The 23,384-nt window shown below is 43.9% G+C and overlaps 1 protein-coding gene across 7 annotated transcripts in view; it reads left to right on the top strand.

Moving 5' to 3' along the window:
* Nucleotides 1-23,384, top strand: part of FLNB (filamin B) — a 142,132-nt gene that overhangs the window by 46,586 nt on the left and 72,162 nt on the right. For 5 of the 7 annotated variants that reach the window (XM_090283939.1, XM_090283944.1, XM_090283942.1 and 2 more), the window contains exons 2-4: nt 6,735-6,983; nt 10,768-10,865; nt 14,556-14,703. In XM_090283939.1, coding sequence (XP_090140065.1) covers nt 6,735-6,983; nt 10,768-10,865; nt 14,556-14,703 — 495 coding nt within the window. Of the gene's footprint in view, nt 1-6,734; nt 6,984-10,767; nt 10,866-14,555; nt 14,704-23,384 lie in introns of those variants that run through there. The other 2 variants (XM_090283938.1, XM_090283937.1) reach the window with 1 other exon arrangement.

Here is a 23,384-nt window from a genome sequence, read left to right as displayed (position 1 = left end):
GTTGCTAGATACAAAGTAATTCTAAAAGGTGATAACAGTTTTTTAAAAAGTGACATTGTAAAGAAAGCCCACTGGGTGATGATGCAAATTTTAAATAAAGGATGCCTCTTAACCAGAAAATAGGATGATGTTTGGGATAAATTACAAAGCAGTACACCACCATAGTATCCTTGAGCTGAAAGTCCACCAAAAACTCTGTACCAAAATAAAAATATTTAGGAAATAATTTGTTCCACTTATTCCAGGCAGAAATTGTGGAGCAAGTGAGAGAGAACAGAAGGAGTAGTTGGCAGAGCAGGAAATATAAAGTCTGAGGTTATGCATGCATAAAGGATGTGTAAGAGCCTATAGTAGAACTCTCACATCAGGGGTGTGGGGATGTTTACTAAGTTCTGTGGCAGAGAAATCTCTGCTCCCATGCCATGCGCAGAGTAGGACATTGCTAACCTGCACGGTCACCTTCCTTACCACGTCTCCACTCCCCATGCCTTGCTCATGGCAGACACCGGCACTCTTTTTTGCCGAATCCAGCTAGGGCCTCAGATTCTTCCACAACACACTGAGTTTTCACCTCAAATGCCAACATCATTTGTCACTCTTGGTTTGTTGTATCATCTCTTGAAAAATTACTAACATAAAAAGGCCTCCTGAGTGAACTTTTTATTAACTGAGCCCTGACATAGTGATGTGTAAAAATCGTTAACTCAGATGGTGCTTTGTTATTGGTTCATGAGCAGGAAAAAGAATCGGAAATCCAGTTGACTCCAATGTTCCAATCCAGTCTTATTTTATTATGGGCCTGTATTTTGCCTTCCCCATACAAATAGTCCCATGTGACTCCAGGTCTTCAAGGCCCAGAACATCCTCTTGTTGTAGCTAAACTCTGTGACAAAGTGATTTAAAGAGCATTGGTCTTTTTTCAGTCTTAAGGTTGGTGGGGCACCCTATTCTTGGACCCAGGTTCCTTCTATCACCTTGCCTGGCCTCTCCTACGTCAAGTCAAGGCTAAGTGACTGATGTCGGGGGTTCCAGCGGGCATTAGTGGGGAGAGTGTTTGGATGAGACACACCCACTGCCTAGGGCCCCAGAGTGATGGCATGCTTCCTTGTGCTCACTGTTAATTGGTGAGGCGACCACACCACCAAAGTTCAAGGGAGGCTGGGAAGGGTAATCTAGTAGGAAGCCGCATGCCTGGGAGAAGGGGAGGAAGGATTTGAGTGGACTTGGCCATAGATATCCATTATCATCAGAGGAGTGAGTCACCTGCTTGTGAGTCCTGTCCTTTGTTGGTTCAGGGCCGTGGAGAGAAGCCCTGAGTAGGGGGAGAGAAGCCAGCCAGGCCCTCTTGATCATGTCCAGGCATCTCTGGGCACCTGAACCAAAGTGCACAGTCTGCGCTCTGCTGTATGGATAGAAGGACTGTTGTATCCCTGGAAACATGACCCCCATTCTAGGCAGCTGACTGAGATGGTCCCCCTCAACATGGCCTCAGGAATGAGTGACATCTGGGCTAGGTTTTGACTGTGAAACTAATGAAAGGGGTAAACTGCCTATTTTTGGTTCAGGGTGCCCTCTTGTTGGAACAGCTGAGGCCTACAATTCAGCCGTGGTTTATCAGGCTGGAATAGAAGGCAGGATGGGGAAAGACTGCAAAGCCCACCTGGGATGTCAGTGAGCACTGGGTCTGCCAATGGGTTCTGGGTTCAGATGACCGAACTCTGCGCTGTGGGGTGACCTTGGAGTGCCCTTTCATAGGATACTGCTGCTGTCAGCTCACCTAGGCAGTCAAGGCTGAGAGGAAACACCACCTTTAACAGCTAAGGTTTCTTTTTCCTTCTTCCTTTGTCCTTTTATTTCACGCTTGATAAAAGCACGCTGGAATCAGTGGTGGTAAGAATACTAGCATTTAATAAAAACCGACCAAAGGTCTCAGTGCTGAAGAAGTGTTATCACGTTTAACCTTTGAGTAGCCCTGCACTCACCTTCCAGCCTTATCCCCAATTTACAGATAAAGAAACTGGAGCATATAGGAATTGGATTGCTTGGCCAGGGTCCAGCGGTTTCTATGGTGGCACTGAGCCTACACCTGCAGAGCCGGTATCCTTAAGGACCAGTCCTCGGTCTTCCCTGTGTGCCGCATGCTGTGCTGTCTGCTGGGAGTTCAGAGGTGGCCACAGTCTGGAGCAGTTTAGAGTTCTGTGCACTCTGTGTACACCGCACTGCAAAGGTCTGCACTGCTCTCAGTCGTCAGCTCTGCCTCTCAGGCAGCGCTGTAGGTGAGATGGTCAGAGCTAGCTGTGTGTGTGGCAGCTGGTCCCCCAACAGCCAAGGGTCCAGGCCGTGGGATCAGGGAGCAAAAGGACGCATTCTTGCCTTTGTGGAACCAGCTGAGCAGAGGAGGCAGACGCGACCCTGATGATTCGTCGGCGGCGGCAGCGGTCCGTCTCGAGAGACGATGGTGTAGCTTCTTAAGAGTCTATCTGCACCGCCGAGAATGGCTGTGCAGTCCGACTCAGGAGTGACACGGTATCTGTCTCCCCCCGTGTTGAATCGACATCTTACGATGACGCTGGAGTGTCCTCTCCAGTGAAGCTGAAGCTACAGAGCCTGGGCAGGGTGATATGGAGGGTCTGCTGTTGCCCATGCAGCAGACCCCCCCTCTCTTCGCAGCTGAAGGGTCCAAGGGAAAGACGGAGTCAATACAGCTTGGCTTCTTCAGGTGCGCCGCAGGAGTTGCCGGTGATGACTACAACGTCAAACCGCCTTAGGGACTCCGGCTCCGGATTTTCTGTCGGGGTTTACTCCCTTAGCCTTTCCCCTGAAGAGGTATGCCGCAAGGCAGCGGAGGTTTTTGAAATCAGAGTTTTCCTTCTCTGATGTGCCCTGACTGGAAGATCGAACCAGCGACACTTAGCTCGCAGGCCGACGCTCAATCCACTGAGCCAAACCAGCCATTGATGATTATTTAAGCACAATTGTATGTGCGCCGAAAGAAGAGGTCACATGGCAGTGAGGGGGCATTTAACAGGGGACCTGTTCTCGTTTTGCAGAGTTGGAGGTAGAAGAGGCATTAGCCAGGTTAAAGAGGGGGTTGGGGAGAGAGTTCCAGGCCAGGCAGGCTGGGGTCAAGGATCAGGGTGAAGCCAGGAAGTCAAGGAGGAGCCAGACCCGGCCACTGCGGGCTGCTCTTTGTATCACATTCTCATTCAGGAAGGTCTGATAAGTTATCAGCAGTTCCCCTTCTGGGCGACTCTTGGTTCCTCTTCTGTGATCTCAGGCTATGTTGGTCTCCTGAACTGCCCAGCCCAGATCTGTCCCCATGAGTTCTACCTACCTACTTACCTTACATGTTCTGGGTTCTCATGTCCTTACAATTTTAGTGTTGTGCCTCAACCTCCTCTTAGAACAAGAGAGTAGGGACCTCAGAGTCTCATGACCTATGAATTGCTTGGCTCAGAGAATGAAATATTGACATTTTATCCTCCTGTTAATTCACAAGGTGCTTTGTTTGTTTGTTTGTTTTTTGCTTGCACACAACTGGATTATAGCTTCTGGGATTCTGGTTCTAGGAAAGAGTGTTTGGCACATATCAGGTACTCTAGAAGTGAGGAGAATGAAGTAAGGAAGGGGGGCGGGTAACAGTAAGTGCTTACTGTGTGCCAGGCATTCTCTAATCCGCCTGTTCTTACAGCGGCCCTGTAAAGTGTTGAATGTGACCATTTCCATTTGGTAGGTGAGGAAAAAATCAGGTTGTTCAAAGTGAGCTATCTAGTTGAACTGCCTCTCGGGTTGACGGTGATGAGAGGGCAGGGAGCAGAGCCTGCAGCAGTCCATTCCTCAGTTGGCCACATTGTAGTGCAGAATGTGGTGGGTGAATTGTCCCCAAGTACACTAGAAGGAGGTTTTCTGAGACCTCTCCTTGATTCTGCAGTCATGTGGCTGTTTCTGACCCAATAGCCAGCTACACTGTGGCCATTGTGTAAGCATGACTTGCTGTCCTTACCCAGGAGAACAAAAATGTGGAATGGAGTCGCTCAGGCTTGTCCTCCCAGGCCCCGAACCCTACCAGCCTGGTAACAGCCGGTGGAGAAGTTTGGCACAGTGCCCGTAGTTAGGTACACAGCTGGTTGTGTGGATCCAGCCCTTCTGACATGATGAGTAGAGAGAGATGAAAGATCACCATCCCCTTACTTCTGGGGAACTTGTCCACAAAAGTGGTGTTTCATGAGGCTTCTGAAGATGGCCTAAAAATAGCTGGTTTCCACCGTCGTACATGCACCCATTCCAGAATTTTGCTAAACAGGGCCTGAAGAATCAGTGTGCTGGAATGATGTGAAAACATTCCATCCTAGAAATTGCAGTAGCTCAAGTTAACTTTCTAGCTATTAAAAAAAAAAAAAGCCTCTGCCCTCACTTCTAAGCAATGCTGGGTAATTTTAAGTACTTCCAGAAGGTCGCTGTGGTTTGAGGGTCAGTGTTGTCCAGAGCCAGGACTAGTTGCGTGGGGATTGTGATTGGTTGTGTTTTGGGGAGGAGAAACTTGTGGCCAGATTCCAACCCACTGTCAATCTAAGCAGACTGCAGGAGAATGGGTGGGCGCGATGCGTTGGCTTATTGTATTCCTGAAAGGGGCTCTCACTGACTCTCCTGCGGAGCAGCTTCTGGCTGACCTGCTCCCCGTTTACACTCCACATAAACATCTCAGAGCACACTCGGGTCCGGAAATTCTGTGATCTGCTGTGATGGTCAGACATCGGCACCGTGATGCTGTGTAGCATTTCATTTTCAGGGTGTTGGGAGTCTCCTATTTCACGTGGGTGGGGGTGGGAGAGGAGGCCTTATGGGCAAGTCGCCATCTTTTTATTGTTCCAAGAGTTCGGTGAAGCATTTGAACCTTTCCCTGTCAAAATCACTATTGGAAGTGAGGGTTGCCGTCCCTCCAGCTTCTTAGAATAGCAGTACGAAAGTATCATTTATCCCAGTGAGACCTTAATGGGGGCTTTCCTGTTTGGACACCCACCTTGAATTCATTGGAAACAGAAGTTCTGGGCATTGTATTTTTCATAAGTTTGGCTCAGGCTTTTACTGGGTTGTATTTCCCCCAAAATCGTTTTGAAAAAGTCTCATGTTTCATTCCTTTAGACCAGCATGTTATAAGCTGGGTAAAGAGAAAGCTAACTGGTTTCATGTTTTGATTTATGAAAGAAATCTGCAGGTTTGCATTTGAAAAACATTTAACACACAACTCAGGGAAGTTTGAGCTTTGCAGACTGATGCCTGTGTCTGGATGAGACTTTGACCTGTTCACATCCTGCCTGGTGCAAGACCAGGCCCCACCTGGACACCCCTGTTACCATAACATCAATAAGCATACACTCTCCCTGCCCTCACCCCACCCCTGCTCTTCTTCTTTAGCTTAAATTAAGAAAACTGGCCTGGAAAAATGTGTGACCTGGAATTGGGAACAGTTGGTAGCACTTTAAAGACAACCTCATTAATAGGATATTAAATCTAAAAAATTCAATCATGGTCAAGGACTGCCTGCTGGAGAAATGTATGGTCTGGTGGGATGCAGTCCTTGCATATTCGAGTTCTGTGCAGAGTTTCCTGCAGATTATTGCAGCTTTATTGACCACAGGACCTCAGAAGCAGAGCTGCTTTCACGGGCAGCGGTACAGGGCCCTGTGCTTGCTTTAATGCTCTGCTCTTGCTGTCTTGAAGTTCTTAATACTTTTTGGACAAGGAGTCCTTCGTTTTCATTTGTCACTGGGCTCATGAGTTCATGTCGACAGATCTGCTTAGAAGCTATAATTTACACAATTTACTACATAGAATAACACGGGCACCATAATTTTGAATGAGGTTTGCTTGACTTCAGTTGGTGTTACCAGCCAACCAGTTCATGATAATCATTACTCATCTAGTTTTACATGATCAAGTTTTATTATGACTGAGTCTGCAACCATGATATAACCTTTGGTTTCTGTGGTTTTGGGAGTGGCCTTTTAAGAGGGTCCTTTCTTGTGAGAGGATATAACAATAAACATTAATTAAAAATATATATCCCATCCTTTCAGTTTTGAGTGGCATGCCATTTACTCCTTATCAGCATGTTAGTATATTTTTCATGTGGTTGTAGTTGGGTTTCATTTTAAGTTCAGTCTGGTGTATTTAACCACCATTCAGGTAGCTTGTGGTGGATGGGTGGGAGGGTGGGGCAGGGAGGGGAGCTCCAAGGCGAAGAAGGTACAGTCTCTCCTCAGCAGGTGCTCACAATCCTGGGGTGGTACAGGGTAGGCTGAGGAGTGAATGGTCCTTGTCTATTGGGTATGAAGGGCCACCAACCATCAGAACTGGCCATTGAATGATGGGCCAGGGTTTGTCCTGTAGGAGGATGGGGTGAAAGGTCTTCTCCTGAAAGGGAATACAGAACACTTTAAAAAACAAAACAAACAACTTTTATTATGAAAAATTTCAAACATACACAAAAGTAGAGGTGATAGTATAATGCATTCCCTTGTACCTGTGCCACCAGTTTACAACATTTTGGAATTTTACTTTACTGATTCCCATCCTCAAGCATTTTGAAGGAAATTCTAGCATTGCATCTTTCACTCTTAAATAGTTCGGTATGGGTCTCTAAGAAATGAGGACTTCATTTACTTTTTCATGAAGAGCATGATTCACTCTCATGCAACCCAGAGGAGTGACCAAGCCTGTGCCTCTCTCCCCAGATAGCAAAGCCATCGTGGATGGGAACCTGAAGCTCATCTTGGGCCTGGTGTGGACACTGATCCTGCATTATTCCATCTCCATGCCCGTGTGGGAGGACGAAGGGGATGACGATGCCAAGAAGCAGACGCCAAAGCAGAGGCTGCTGGGATGGATTCAGAATAAGATCCCCTATCTGCCCATCACCAACTTTAACCAGAACTGGCAAGACGGCAAAGCCCTGGGTGCCCTGGTGGACAGCTGTGCTCCGGGTAAGTGCACAGGGCTGCCTAAGCGCTCTCTCCGGGATGGGGGTGTATGGGATCTAAACCTCTTGGCTTTCATTGGGAAAGCTAGGTTTGCTGTGATTGGTGTACTTCTGACTTTAGCCATTTCTAGCTGTGATTGGTGTACTTCTCCTGGCTTTAGCCATTTTGAGATAGTGAAAGGAACTAAAAATATCTCCATTTACCTTACCACTGGCAGGCCTTACAGGCGTTTCCATTGACTTGTTTGAGTATTGATTCCAGTTATTTATCCAAATTCCCAATGAAGGCCTTAATGCTGAGAGCAGGCCTGAGTTTAGCTTCTAGACTCCGAAGTCCTGCTTCTTCCCACAGCTGGTGTCTAGTTTCCTGTAGCCTTTGCAAAAACATGTGGCCCTGTTAGGTGGCTTGGCATGAAAATCTAAAAACTTTCATTGAGTGGAAAGTACCTATTTTTATCGACCATTGGTTTGACTATATATGGCTTTCTCTGCCCTTTCTTCTCTGCGCTGCTGTGAAATAGGGCTTGGTCAAGATCCAGCTGGAGCTTTTCCACCCTTTTCAGAGTGGCTGAGTATGCCCCAAGACAGTAATTATCCTCCTGGATGGATTAGATTGATGGGTAGGGTTTGCTGGGCCACACTCAATAGCAAAACCAGAGTCTGTGTTTATATGCACCTCCCAAAATTGTTTTCAATAAAAAACCATAATAATCATATTTTCCACTTACTGAGCGCTATGTATGTGCTGGACACATTAATATTTAATAAGCTAGTGGTTCTCAATATGCTGAAAGCAGAATTACTGGTGTTAGCTGGGTAGGGGAGGAGGACTGACTCTAGGCCTCATTCCTCCTGGGGAGCTTGTAAGCTGGCGATATCCAGAAGGAACTGAGCTCCATCGGCAGTAGTACGTTTTCTGCTGCCCTCTTCCTTGCTTACATCTAGAGACACATTTTAGGGTACCTCTTTCCAGTTTAAACCTGGGTTTTTTTTTAACTCCAGTCCTATACTTCTTGAGCTTACAAAGGATTTTAAGGAAATTCTAAGTTTGGTCTTTGAGCAAGTGGATTTTAAAAATTATGCAGAGTGCTAGTCTAGTCATTTTTAGATATATCCAGGAATAGGATTGTGATATTGTTACCGAACTGCAAGGGAGGTCCTGCTCCCCACCACCACCCTCTAGGCAAAACTGCAGAGGCAGAGGTTTGGTGAAAAAGGAAAGGAGTCTTTATTCAAAAACTATACAATTTTATAATAGCAGCTTTTCACATGCATTATTCACTAAAGCCTATCAACTATGGTTGAAATCTTTAACTCTTGGGTTCCCCTATCAATCCCCTTGTTAATTTTTTTAAAAGACTTATTTATTTACTTTTAGAGGGAAGGGAAGGAGAAAGAGAGGACGAGAAACATTGATGTACAAGAGATACATCAATTGGTTGCCTCTCACACCTCCAGAGGGTACCTGACCTGCAACTCATGCATGTGCTCTGACTGGGAATCAAACCAGCGACCCTTTGGTTCACAGGCTGGCACTCAATCCACTGAGCCACACCAGCCAGGGTCCCCCTTTTAGTTTTTAATTATCTTACTTCTATAAGGTTAGTTTACAAACTGAAACAACATAAGATATGAAAGCTACACAATTTTGGAAGAATGGCAGGCTTCTGCCTGAGAGTCCATCCCCTTTAGAAAACCCAAAGAAAAATAACCCTCTTAACCTCTGCAAGGCCAGACCAGTGCTAGGCTGCACCCAGAGTTCCTTCTCCCATTTAAAATACTGACCTTTGGGAAATGCAGGCAGCTGCAGTATGATCATCAGGCATCCTCAAGCAAGAGAAAGAGAGCCAGTCTCTGCCTTCCTTCTGTTGAAATCTTCTGGGCCGTGATTCCAGAGGCCCTCAGCTTTTCAGCCAGTCCTGTCCTAGACTGTTTATCATGCTTCAGGCCACCTCCTCTACTCCTCCCAGTGATCTGATCAGATCTCTCTGTATCAATATTGCGTCGTCGGCAGCCGTCCGTCTGGAGAGACGATGGTGTAGCTTCTTAAGAGTCTATCTCCACCGCCGAGAATGGCTGTGCAGTCCGACTCGGGAGTGACACGGTATCTGTCTCCTCCCGTGTTGAATCGACATCTTGCGATGACGCTGGAGTGTCCTCTCCAGTGGAGCTGAAGCTACAAAGCCTGGGCAGGGTGATATGGAGGGTCTGCTGTTGCCCATGCAGCAGACCCCCCCTCTCTTCGCAGCTGAAGGATCCAAGGGAAAGACGGAGTCAATACAGCTTGGCTTCAGGTGCGCCGCAGGAGTTGCCGGTGTTGACTACAATGTCAAACCACCTTAGGGACTCCGGCTCCGGATTTTCTGTCGGGGTTTACTCCCTTAGCCTTTCCCCTGAAGAGGTATGCCGCAAGGCAGCGGAGGTTTTTTGGAATCAGAGTTTTCCTTCTCTGTGTATCAATATTACAACTTAAAATAAGAACTATGGATTTGGCCTTCTTCCCCTTTCCTGGAACTGAGCTCCTAAAACTCTTGGATTTTCCTAAGTGACAAGAGCTATGGCAATGGTGTCTTTCCACCACACCTGAGTTTATCTTAATGAGGACACGTTTGGAAAGCCCCTAAGGGTGGGGGCTGGTGGTAGGGGGAGGCAACCAGTTGGAGGATTGGAACTTGCAGCTCTCTTTTGACCTCCAGAGAGGGGAGAGGGGCTGAAGGTTGAGTTAATCCCTAATGGCAAGTGATTTAATCAATCCTGCGAATGTAATGAAGTTTCCACAAAAATCCCTGAACTTTGGGGTTTAGGGAGTTTCCAGACTGGTGAGCATATGGAGGTCCTGAGAGGGTGGTGACCTCAGAGAGGGCATGGGGCTCCTCACCCCGTCTCCTACCTTGCGTTACACATCTCTTCCACCTACTGTTCTTGAGTGCATCCTTTTATAATAAACTGGTAATCTAGTATGTAAACTGCTTCCCTGAGTTTTGCAAGCCACTCCAGTAAATGATTAAACCTGAGGAGGGAGGTGTGTGTTTGTACCTGGCCAGTCTGAAGCCCAGGTGCAACCTGGACTTATGATTGGTGTCTGAAGTGGAGAGAGGGACCGAACTCTTCTTAACTTTTGGAATCTGATGCTGTCTCCAGGTAGATAATGTCAGAACTGAGTTAATAAATTGTAGGATGCCCAGCTGGTGTCAGCCCCGTACATTTGGTGACTGGGTATAGAAGTGTAAGTGTGGAAGGTCAAAAAATCTCTCCTGCAGAAAGGCACCAGGCCCAAATGGTTTGACAGGCTCTGTTTATTCATTTGTTCCTTTGTTTATTTCATGCCATTAGGGAGTGGGTAACCCCCATTTTAATGCAAGAAGATAACATCCTGAAAGAGACATCTCAGTTAAGGTAGAATAGTTCCACTTTTGCATACTCATATCCATGATACCTTTTTCTGTAAAATGTATACAGGTGACCCTTGACTTAGTATAGAGTTATGTCTCAATAAACCCATTGTAAGTTGAAAATATTGTAACTCAAAAATGTATTTACTATACCTAACCTAGCCTATCTGAAACGCGTTTGGAACACTTAACCTACAGTTGGGCAAAATTGTCTCGCCGCCACTGTCCAGCCGTCACAGGGGTATTGTACTGTATATCTCTAGCCTGGGGAAAGATAAAAATTCAAAGTTAAGAGTACAGTTTCTGCTGAATATGGACAGTTTTTGCACCATCATAAAGTCCAGAAAACTCTTCAGCCGGCTAATGCTAACAGCATCTTTTGGGTTCTGTCAACAGGTCTGTGCCCAGACTGGGAATCCTGGGACCCACGAAAGCCTGTGGATAATGCACGAGAAGCCATGCAGCAGGCAGATGACTGGCTGGGAGTCCCACAGGTATTCATCCCACGTGTGACATCCCACAGGGTCTTTACCCTCCAGCTTGTTCTGGAGCTGTGGGGGTGCCTCTGGTCTGGCAGGCAGTCTGACCTCCTCAGCATTAGCCTTCAAAGGGTATTGTGTGGCATGCTCTTCTTCCTCAGTTTACTCATAAATAATAGGTTCTCGTTGACTTGGGTGCTTATAGATCATCCAGAAATTTACTCTTTGTCACATGTGGCAAATTTTCTGTCTGCTCCCAAAATTTCAAAGGCTATCTTTGGACACCAAACTGCAAATGAGGACCCTAGTGATTAGGTTGGGCCCTGAGAGGTTGCCAGTATTTAACCACTTTTTAACCTATTAAAATTTTTTAAAATCTAATATCTTAGGGGGGAAAAAAAATCACAGGACTTATGTCAATGTAAGAAACATTGAAACCTGTAGAGAATTTTGTGAGTTTATTTGAGCCAAACAAAATTGCCAGGAAGCAAAACCTCAATGAATTGAGAAAATGCCCTGGAAAATAGAAGTTTTGCATCTTATTTTATGTATTACAGTCAAAAGAGGAGGCATAAGGGGGTTACATAAAATCCATTGGTGATAGATTAGGGAGGCGGGAGAAAGCAGAGTGGGGAAACCTCTAGGATTGGTTAAAAAGGTAAAATGATAGGCATTTACTTCTTTTACTTGCCCTGGCTGGTTTAGCTCAGTGGATTGAGCGTCGGCCTGCGAGCTAAGTGTCGCTGGTTCGATCTTCCAGTCAGGGTACATCAGAGAAGGAAAACTCTGACTCCAAAAAACCTCCGCTGCCTTGCGGCATACCTCTTCAGGGGAAAGGCTAAGGGAGTAAACCCCGACAGAAAATCCGGAGCCGGAGTCCCTAAGGCGGTTTGACGTTGTAGTCAACACCGGCAACTCCTGCGGCGCACCTGAACCCAAGCTGTATCGACTCCGTCTTTCCCTTGGACCCTTCAGCTGCGAAGAGAGGGGGGGTCTGCTGCATGGGCAACAGCAGACCCTCCATATTACCCTGCCCAGGCTCTGTAGCTTCAGCGTCATCGCAAGATGTCGATTCAACACGGGAGGAGACAGATACCATGTCACTCCCGAGTCGGACTGCACAGCCATTCTTGGCGGTGCAGATAGACTCTGAAGAAGCTACACCATCGTCTCGAGACGGACGGCTGCCGACGACGACTTCTTTTACATAAGTGAATACAGGATAGTTAACAGCCAACAATTAACATGATAATAAGAACAATGAGGGGATTTGCAGCGGTCTTGCTCTGGTGTTTGTGGTTGTACTCCAGACGTTTGGAAAAAGGGAAGTTACTTTGACGTTTTACAAATCTGTTATCATAGATGCAAAAAGGCAGTGGACAGGCTCAATTAAGGTCAAGATCTACTTTTCTCAGGGAAGATTCTATACTAGGGCAATGACTGCGCACCGTGACCTGATTTTAGTTAGAAAGTCGTTTTTTAAAATTTCAGACCATCCTATGTGGTTACCATGCAAGCCTCCTGTGACCTTGTCAGGTTTGGTATGTGGCTCCTTTTGTCTACACTTATTAAATCAGGATAACTTGCAATGAATGAAAATTGTGGAAGAATTTGTATTGCCCATAATCCTATCACAGAAATATTACAAGAGAAGTTGGAAATCATGTTAAGTCTTATATATCATCTATAGTAGCCCTTCCAAGGACTCCCTGTTCAAAGCCCTAGTCAAGAAAAGTTGCGGGTAGCCAGTGCCATGGGATGGATGACCTCACCACAGGCTCTGTTAAGGTCTAAGTTGGTGTTCAGAGCTCAGTTCAGTGTATTTTGTAACAGGGTCCCTTGGCAGGTAGAAAAACTTGCCTATATTTCTTTGGTTTGGCTTTGGCACCGTGGCTTTGCTTCATGGCCCTTTTCTTGGCTTTTCCATCCTCAGGAAGTGGTGTGGTATGTTTTTCATCTCTTTTTTTTTAAAGGTTTTATTTATTTATTTTTAGAGAGAGGGGAAAGAAGGGAGAAAGAGGGAGAGAAACATCAATGCATGGTTACCTCTTGTGCGCCCCCACCTGGGGGCCTGGCCTGCAACCCAGGCAAGTGCCCTGTGTGGGAATTGAACCAGTGACCTTTTGGTTCACAGGCCGGTGCTCAATCCAGTGAGCCAGACCAGCCAGGGCTGTTTTTCATCTCTTAAACCTAAAACCATCTCCTTTTGACGTTCATGTGATGTTGGCACTATAAAATTGTTGAAGGAACTGCCTTAGAAGAAATGCCAAATCAATGCGCATCTCAGTATTATGGAACATATTGTACAAACCGAAATAGCTATTTTTTACAATTGTTGTTCTATCACAGTTGTCCCATTTTCCCCCCATTGCTCTCCCCTGTCCTGCTCCCTCCCCCCCACAGTCAGTCCCTGCCCTGTTGTCCATGTCCATGGGTCCTTTACACTAGTTCCTTGACTAGCCCCTTTCCCTTCTTTTCCCTTCTCCCCCTCTGCCCTCCCCTTTGGTCACTGTTTATCTGTCCCTTGTTTCCATGCCTCCGCCAAATAGCTATTTTGTTGCTGCAGGCTAATCACCAGAATGGTTTCTGGGGTGTGTGTGTGTGTTGTTTTACCACGGGATGAAGGAAGCTGGGTACATATGTTGTTCATCTGTAGTTGGTTAACCTGGTTCATGAGACAGAGTCTTGTGTTTCTCTCAGTGGCTCACTTCTTTGCTGGGGCAGGAGGATTTATTGTGCTATTTAGGGCTGGGTCAGGTGGTAGGACAGAAGCTGTGATGCCTTCAGTGAGGCTGCCTGTCCAGTATGGGTTATAAATGACTTGGCTATTATTCTTGCTCCTAGGATGGATATCTGTAGAAATTTATCACCTCCTCGTTTTTTCAGTGGCTCCTAAGATAGAGACCTGTCTTAGCTTTGGCTGCCATAGATTAGGTGACTTAAACAGGATACATTACTTCTCAATTCTGGGAGCTGGAAGTTCAAGATTAGGGTGTGAGCAGATTTGGGTTTGGGTGAGGGTCCTCTTCCTGGCCCGAGAGAGTAGGGTGGGTGGGCAGATGTAAGAATGTATGTTCTGGTCTTTCTTACTCTTCTTATAAGGACAGTAATCCTGTCATGGTGCCTCCGTCCTCATGACCTCATCTAAACCTGCTCACCTCCCAAAGGCCCCGCCTCCTAATACCATCACATTAGGGGTGAGGGCTTCAACATATGAACTTCGGGAGGACACAGACTGAGTCTGTTAGACCACATATTAGATGTGCCACTGTGTTGTCTTTAGTAGCTGAGTTAACAGATGCACATAATGGATAGATGAACAAAGGAAAAAGACCAGTTTATGCATTTTTTTGATAATATGCTCTACTCTCATATGTAGTTGTTTCTTTATCCTCCTCACATGATGTTGCTTATCTCACTGGGAAGTTTGACCAGGGGAGTGAGCGGGTTGTTTTCGGGGGTGGAGGGGAAGCATGTACCTCTGGAAATGACATACAGAATTGTCTGGAGAGGGCCCTCAGTTTCCAAAGGGAATGGTGACACCTAAAAGGTTAAAAAACACCTATCTTGTCATGCCAGTTTAATGTTAATTGAGAAACTGATGCAATGTTTTATTTGTAGTGTTTAAAGAGACGTTTGAAAAAACTTCAGTAGTAGTTGGAAAGTGATGTGTTCTGACGTTCACTTACCATGTCGTTTTTCTAGGTCATCACTCCGGAAGAAATTATTCACCCAGATGTGGATGAGCACTCAGTCATGACTTACCTGTCCCAGTTCCCCAAAGCCAAGCTCAAGCCAGGGGCTCCTCTTAAACCCAAACTCAACCCCAAGAAAGCCAGGGCCTATGGCAAAGGTAAGCATTGACCATGTTGGATTTGAGCTTGTCCCTTGGTCTTATAGATGTGGCTTCAGGAGGAAGGTTGTTATAATCAAGAACGCACAGGCTAAATCCTTGAAGACACTGTGAACCTCCATTGTCAGCATAGTTTTTTGTTTTTGTTTTGTTTTTTTAGCTTAAAGGTCCATTTGTTTATGACCATCTTTTTCTGCCTTGTGAATCTGGGCTTTAAGAAACACTGCTGATTTAATGTGATGGAGACTGATATGTTTGTGGCTTTGCAATTTTAGTGCACTAATCCTGGGATGAAGAAAGGACTGTTGTTCCCATTTTTCAGATGAGGAATCAGTGTCATGGTCCACTGGGAGTGGGAGGGTGGGAGACAGAGTCTGGGTCTTCTGGCTGATGATTCAGTTTTCCTTTGGTGGTGCTAAAGCTGCTCAGGTTTCCAGATGGGGTGGGAGCTATTGATAACCCCTGGCAAACACTTCCTTGCTAAGACATCCTGTTTATGCAGCTGCTGGGAGTGTTCTCAGAACTTTATGTTGGGTTGAAAGTACTTGGAAGCATTAGATGTTCTTGTTGGCACCTGACTTTAAGCACACTAGTTTTTTTGTTAGTTTGTTTTCAATTACTATTCCTATTCAATACTAATGTGTATTGGTTTCAGGTGTATATCATAGTGGTTAGACAATTACGTACTTTACAGAGTGTATTTTCAAGTACTGATATTTTCAAGTACCTGCCTGGCCCCATACATAGTTATTAAACACACTAATTTTTTTTTAAAGACTTTATTTCCCTCAGTTCTGTAGCAATTGCAATTGATCACTTGAAAAAAATACTTTATTTATTTATTTATAAACATCAGTGTGTGGTTGCCTCTCACATGTCCCCATGTGGGCATGTGCCCTGACTGGGAATCGAACCATTGACCCTTTGGTTCACAGGTCAGCGCTCAACCCCCTGAGCCACACCAGCCAGGGCTAAACACACTAATTTTTTAAAAGAAGAACAGTTGTATTTCAGCCCAGTGTGATTGCTGATTAATATCAGCCCAGCAAGATATAACTTATTCCCTTTTTTAGAGGAGTGTATTGTATTTCTTAATTTTCATAATGACAACTGGGAAAAGATTTAGACACAAAATGACTTGGGTATCCTCTCCTAGAATCTATGGTTCTTACCATTCTAATGCAGTAGTTTTCTCTCACCCTTTGTGTGTTGTGTGTGTATGTGCTTACGTGTGTGTGATAGTTGGAATTATTTGAAAATAAATTTCAGACATGGTAACATTTCACTCTTGAGTACATCAGCAAAGCCTGTGCTAAGAATAGGACATCCTCATAAGTAACCACAGTATTCATCATCACACATAAGAAAAATTAACAATAATTTCATATCAACTAATATCCAGTTTTGTTTTCAAATTTATTGTCCTAAAATTCTTTCATAGTTTTTATTATTTTACAAACGAACATTTGATTATGATTCACTTTACTGCATTTGTTTGTTATTTGTCTTTGACTCTTTTAATCTGGAATCATTTTCCCCAACTTATTGTTTTTAAAATGACATTGACTTTCTGAAGAGTCCAGAGCACTTTCCTTGTGGGATGTCCCATGCACCCATTCCTCTGAGGATGGCATTGCTGTACTTGGCGTGAGCTGAGTCTAAAGGTGACCTGCGACCAGGGCAGTGGTGCTGACCATGTGCTGTTCTCAACCTCGTTGGCCACCTGTCTTTTCAGCATGATTTAGACCAACAGTCTGATTGTTCTGGAACAAACCCACATGTCATTTGAGGTCCCTTTGGCAATGAGGTGGGGTCTGTGCAGTCTTTTGTGTTATATAGGGACTAGGAACATGTTTGAAGGCCCGCCTCCACATGCAGTCACTCCGGGTCAGCACATCCATGTTTGTTCCAGAATGGAAGCCATACTGAAGGTGGTGACTGAGAATGAGAATCTTTGATTTTAAAGGTTATGCTTTCTAAATGGCAGAAAGGCTCCAACAGCCAAATAACTCTTTGTCAACAAGACTGGTTAAATGGATTGAAGGTAATCAGGGTATAAAATGCTTGCTTGCAATAAGCTTTTCACTGGCTGTCCAATTTCCCAATTGCTAATGTGAAATGGGTTTCTTTTATTCCTATTTTCTAAAAAATGACAACTTGCTATAGTTCAGGGATGTGGTTAGTATTGCCATTTCCTTCATCTACCTCTTTGTGTTATGTACCTGGGGAGAAAACACCTTTTAAAAATGTGTGTGTGTGTGTGTGTGTGTGTGTGTAAATGTGTACATACCTACATATATGTGTATATGCATATGTATGCATTCTTTGCTTTTTTTGTTGTGGTAAAATATACATCACATTCAGTGATCTAATCATTTTTAAGTGTAGAATTCAGTGGCATTAAGTACATGCGTGGGGTCGGCTGTGCAACCATCACCATTTATCTCCAGAACTTGTGCATCTTCCCAAACTGAAACTTGGTGCATGTCAGACAGGAATTCTCCATTCCCCCCTCCCCTCAGCCCCTGGCAACTGCCAGTCTACTTTTTTGTCTCTGAATTTGCCTGTTCTAGGTACCTCATATAAGTAGAATTATATGGTACTTGTCCCTTTGTGTCTAGTTCCCTTTACCATGTTTTCTAAGTTTACCTATGTTGTTGCATGGATCAGAATTTCATTGCTTTTTAAAGCTGGATAATACCCAATTTATAAATACTACATTTTATTTTTCTACTCTTCCGTCAATGGACATTTGGGTTGTTTGTACCTTTTAGTTAAATTGTGAAGAATGCCCTGTGAACATGGGTATACCAAGTATGTTCTGTTGCTGCTTTCAGTTTTTTTTGATAAATAACCTAGAAGTGGAATTGCTTGATCATATGGTAATTCTATGTTTAACTTTTTTCTCTTTTTAAGTAGGAAAACAAAATGGTCATTTTAGGCAACAGGGTCACACATGAGGCCACATGGCCAAGGCCTTAAGATATTACTTGTCCTTTGGAGAGAGACAAAGGGCAGGGACAGTTTGCTGTCTTCCTATGCGGCCACATTGCTTCATTTCTGCCAACTGAACCAAGGAATAGAGAGGGTTTCAACTTCTAGTTTCTAAAGGGTTGATAGGTTTGTTTTTTCTCGCCTGGATGTTGAGTAGGTTGCAGTTACCAGCTGGTTACCCCTTGCTGGTTATCTATTCACTGAGCCCTGACTCACTCAGTTCCAGTGGGTTGAAGGAGCGAGGGCAGGGCTGAGGTAAACTTGTTGCCACAAACGGATCTTTGTGGGATGGCTTCCTTGTGGCTTTGGGTAGGTGGGTAGGCTGAAAGTGTGCATCTATGAATTAAGCAGAAACCCACGTCCTGTGTGAAGCATTCACTGCATAGCGAGACTTAAACCCTCTTCGTTCTGAGTAATCATGGAGAAGAGGTGTCTCTGCATGGTGAGCATAGTTCCCAGAGAGTTGACAGAGTGTGGGATGTGGTTCTGCTTCCTAGCCAACCATGGTTAGCCAGGGTCTTGGATAAGCTACAGAGTTAGTTGTTTCTCTTGGGCTGTTGGAGTCAGATGGAGTGGGTATTTATGGATATATTAAGTGTGTGTTTAAAGTAGTTGCTAAATGATGTGATCACTGTAAATTTGAAGCAAAAGAAAAATGTAGAAAATAAAAACTGAAAGCTTGCTTCCCTACTGCCAGTCCCATACCTTCCTTTATTCCAGCCTTTTCGTTGTGTTTTGTTCTATTCTATTTATAGTTGGAAATGAATTCCAGCTATGCATTTCCTTCCGTTTGTATTTCTTACCTAACAATGTGTGAATATGATCTTATTATATAATAACCTACCAACAATTTCTGTTAAACTAAATTACTTATTGGAAAACTAATACAAATCCGGAGTGTAGAAACAAATGACCTAGTGTTTTTAACAGATTGGTGACCAGGAAAAGAGGAGATGAAGAGAAACTTAGAGATTTAGTGTGATTTAAGAGACTTAGCAACCGATTGTAATATATGAACTTTATGTGGATCCTATTTCAACTGACTGGGCATCCAAGGACTGACACAGTAATGAGTTCCCTGGTTTTTCTTTTGCCTCATATATCCCAGACTTGGAACTGAAGAAGCTGACAAGCTGGAAATGCTGTGGGCACAAGCACAAAAAGCCCCAACAAAAGCCTGCTCTTTCTGGCCCAAAGATCAGGAAAGGGCAGCCTAGGAGACAGAACAATTTAGACAGTCATTGCTCTACTCCAGCCCAACACAACAGCAAAAACTTGGGTCCCCACCCCCATGTATACCAGCAAAGGCCAAATGGGGAGCCTGGACTATCCCCACAGATTAGGAAGCCACCACAATGATGTCAGTAGAAGCTATTTGAATAGTAATGAGGCATTCCTACCCCTTTCAGCCCCTGGTGGGGGAGGCCTAATAAAAGATGGAACTACCTCCACCTACCAGTAATGAGGAGCCCTCCTCACAGAGTGTCATGAAGGTGGAATTGGTAACCTGGACCTTTTCCCCCACTGGCAGTAACGAGGCATGCATGCTCCCTTCCCCTGCTGAAGTGGTATTACACAAAGGCAGCAAAAACAGAAAGTTTTGACGAGACCCAGAGTCTCATAACAAGAGCCAGGTTTCGATAACAAAAATCACTCATGATCCCAAGAACCAGGAGGATCTCCAACTGAATGAAAAGAGACAATTGATGCTAACACTGAGGTAACAGAGATGTTAGAATGAATTAGTTGGTAAAGATTTTAAAGCAGCTGTTATGAAAAAAGCTTCAACAATTACAAATATACTTGAAACAATTGAAAATCTCAGCAAAGAAGTAGAAGAGACTACTTCCGGCCAAGATGGAGGCTTAGACGGACACGCTAGGTCTCCCTCTACAACTATAGTGGAATACAACTACTTTAAAACAAAGGATAACTAGAAATTCCAGAAAATAAAGCTACACGGAAGCCCAACATATGAAGTTATAAACCAGCGGTGCCATTTGGGCAGGTAAGAGTTAAAGAAGGCAAAGCTGTTTGCGGAGCGGCGGGGCGGGGCGGCGAAAAATCCTGGAGGTAATCAATCCCCTGGCGTGCGCGACTCCAATCAAGCCCCTGGCTTGCTCGACTCCGGGCGCTGGGGAGCAGCCGCAGCATCGCCTTGAACAGTGAGGCCCAGGGGGGCGGGAGGACGGATCCCGGTCTCCTAGCTGAATAACTGTGTGAATCCATCTTGGACCCCCGCCCCCACAGAAAGCACCACAGAGCTGCGAAATAGGTCGCGGACAGGCAGGCGCCGGCGGTCGCTGATTTGTGACGCGTACACAGGCACTGCCCCCGACAGCCGGCCCAGGAAAACAAAATGCATCTGTCAAAATGAGGCAGGCAACTATAGAGATCCCGGTAACACAACTCACCAGGCAGCAGATAGAGAACCTGACAGATGAACAGATAAGAAACCTGTCAGAGGCTCAGTTCTGGGCCATTGTCATCAGGTGGCTTACAGAATTCACAAAAGAGCAGGAAAAAGATATGAAAGAAGCGAAAAACTTTCATAACGAAAGGAACAAAACCACATACGAGACAGATGGTGAGGAATCCAGAGTCCATTTCAACAAACTGGAATATGGAGAAGGAACAAGCAGTCAACCAATGCAGCGAGAGGAAATGGCAAGCAACAATGAGAGGATCAGAAACCTCTGGGACAGCTATAAAAGGCCCAACATAAGAATCATTGGTTTGCCAGAGAATGAGGAAGATGAACTAGAACTTGAAAAATTGAGTGAAAATATAATAAAGGAGAACTTCCCAGACTTGGGGAAGGGAATAGACTTGCAGATCCAGGAAGCAAGGAGAGTTCCCAAGAGACTGGACCCAGGGAGAACCACTCCAAGACACATTATAATCAAAATGTCAAAAATTAAAGATAAAGAGAGAATCTTAAAAGCAGCAAGAGAGAAGAAAAGAATTATGTACAAAGGGGTCCCAATTAGACTATCAGCTGACTTCTCAAGGGAAACCCTACAGACAAGAAGGGACTGGCAAGAAATATTCAAAGTAATGAAAATCCAAAACCTACAACCACGAATACTCTATCCAGCGAAATTGTCATTCAGAATAGAAGGACAGAGAAAGTGTTTCCAGGACAAAATAAAACTGAAAGAGTTCATTAGATCCAAACCACTGTTATATGAGAAGTTAAAGGGACTGGTTTAAAAAACAGAAGCTAGGGAGATGAAACAAAGGCAACCAAAACAGGCAACGAGAATGGAAAAGGAACTGTGGGTAAGGGAAACATAGTGGGGGGAGGCCAACAGGGAGGGGGAGTGGGGAGAGGGAGGGAGATGATATAGGAATTGGGGATCATGGTAGGAGGGAATGGAATAGACGGAGAGAGGTTGGGAGGAACTGTAAGCACAACTAATGGACATAATCTAAAAGGGGGGGACAACTGGAGGGAGGGGGCCACCGGGTGGAGGGGAGCAGAGGGAAGGGAAAGGGGCACAAATGTAATATTTTAATCAATAAAACACATTAAATCTGAAAAAAAAAAAAAAAAAAAAAGAAGTAGAAGATATAAAAGAAGAACCAAATGGAAATTTTAGAAGTGAAAAATGCAATAACTGCAATAACTCAATGGATGAGCTCAACAGCAGACTGGAAAGACAGAAAAGAATCAGTGAGCTGGAAAATAGAACAATAAAAATGACCCAATCTGAATGACAGAGTAAGTACATTGAAAAAAATGAACACACCTCAGGGACCTGTAGGACAGTGACAAAACACCTAACATTCGTGTCACAGGAGTGGAAGAAGAGGGCAGGGCTAAAAAATGTTCAAATGCCTGAAAACTTCCCAAATTTGGCAATGTACAGATTAATGAAACTGAGCTAAACCCAAACAGGATAAACATCAAGGAAAAAGAAATCAACACCAAGTCACATCTTAGACAAACTTCAAGAAACTAAACAGTAAAGGCTTGAAAGCAACACGAGAAATGACACTTACCTACTGGGGGGAAATAGAATGGCAGATTTTTCATCAAAAGGAAGTGGCACAGCATTTTTTATGTGCTGAAAGAAGAGAACTATCAACCCAGAATCCTATATCCAGAGATAATATCCTTTAGGGAGGAACAGGAAATCAAGACATTCTCAGATAAAGGAAAACTAAAAGAATTTGTCACAATCACATCTACACTAAAAGGATGGCTAAAGGAAATTCTCTGGACAGAAAAGAAACAATGAAACAAGGAATCTTGGCATAACAGGAAGAATGAACACAGTGAGCAAAAATACGGATAATTTTAATAGACTTCCCTCAAAAACCACAAGCTGCCAGAAGCTCAACCAAGATAAAGTAGATAACCTGAGTAGTCCTGTAACCAGTAAAGAAATCAAATTTGTAATTTAAAAGCTTTTGGAAAAGCAATCTCCAGGCTCATGTGATTTCACTGGAGGAAGAATTAACACCAATTCTACATAATCTATTCCAGAAACTATTGAGGAGGGAACACCTCCCAATTCATTTTATGAAGCTAGTATTGCTCTAACCAGACAAAGGCAATGCCAAAAAAAGAAAACTATAGACCAATATCCCTCATGAATAACGATGTGAAAGTCCTTAACAAAATATTAGCAAAAAAAACAAAAATTCAGCAAATAGAATTTTGCTAAGAATTATTCATCATGACCAAGCGGAGTTTATTCAAGAGGTGCAAGGCTGGCATGCCATTAGAAAATCAGTCAACATAATCTACTATATTAACAGACTTAAGAAGAAAAATCACATGATCATATCACTTGATACAGGAAAAGCATCTGACAAAATTCAGCAGCCATCTGTGATAAGAACTCAGAAAAAGAGAAATAGAGGAGCACTTCCTCAATTTGATATAAAGTAGCTACCACAGAACACCTACAGCTAACAATAGAATTAACGGTGAAAGACTGAGTGTGTTCTCTAAGAACAGGAATAAGGCAACCATGTCCACTCTCACCACTGCTATTCAACATCATGCTGCAAGTTTTAGCTAATACATACAATAAAGAATAGAAGGAAATAAAAGACACATATATTGGAAAGTTAGACATATAATTAATTGCCCTTATTTGCAGATAACATGCTATCCATGAGAAAATACTAAAAACATCTTTTAAAAAATGTTCTTAAATAAATTCAGCAAGGTCTCAGGATATAAAATCAACATATAATTGTATTTCTGTCTATTGGAATAACAAAAGAACACCAAAGTTAAAAATACCATACCATTTACAATTGCTCAAAAAAATTGAGAAATGGGTGTAAATGTAATAAAACATGTATAGGATTTACATGCTTAAAACTACAAAAAACCCCACTAACACATAGATTAAACAAGACAAATAAATGGAGGAATATACTGTTTTCCTGGACTGAAAAAGAGTAAAAGATGTCAGTTCTCCCGAAATAGTCATATATAGTTTTAACACAATTACTATCGAAATCCAGCAAGATTTTTTTGTAGACATAGAAAAGATTGTTATTTCAAAATGTATATGAAAAAGCAAAGGAACTATAGTAGAGAATTTAGAAAAAGAAGAAAACTGGGGGAAGAGTCAGTATACCTGATTTCAAGACTTATTTTAAAGCTACAAAAATCCAGACTGTGATTTGATAGAACATAGATCAATGGAATACAGAACCTAGAA

Source organism: Furipterus horrens, unplaced genomic scaffold, assembly GCF_987537825.1.
Source record: "Furipterus horrens unplaced genomic scaffold, mFurHor1.1.pri manual_scaffold_7, whole genome shotgun sequence".
NCBI classification, from domain to species: domain Eukaryota; kingdom Metazoa; phylum Chordata; class Mammalia; order Chiroptera; family Furipteridae; genus Furipterus; species Furipterus horrens.
The sequence above is the reverse complement of the archived record's forward strand: the minus strand, read 5'-3'. Positions and strand labels throughout refer to the sequence as shown.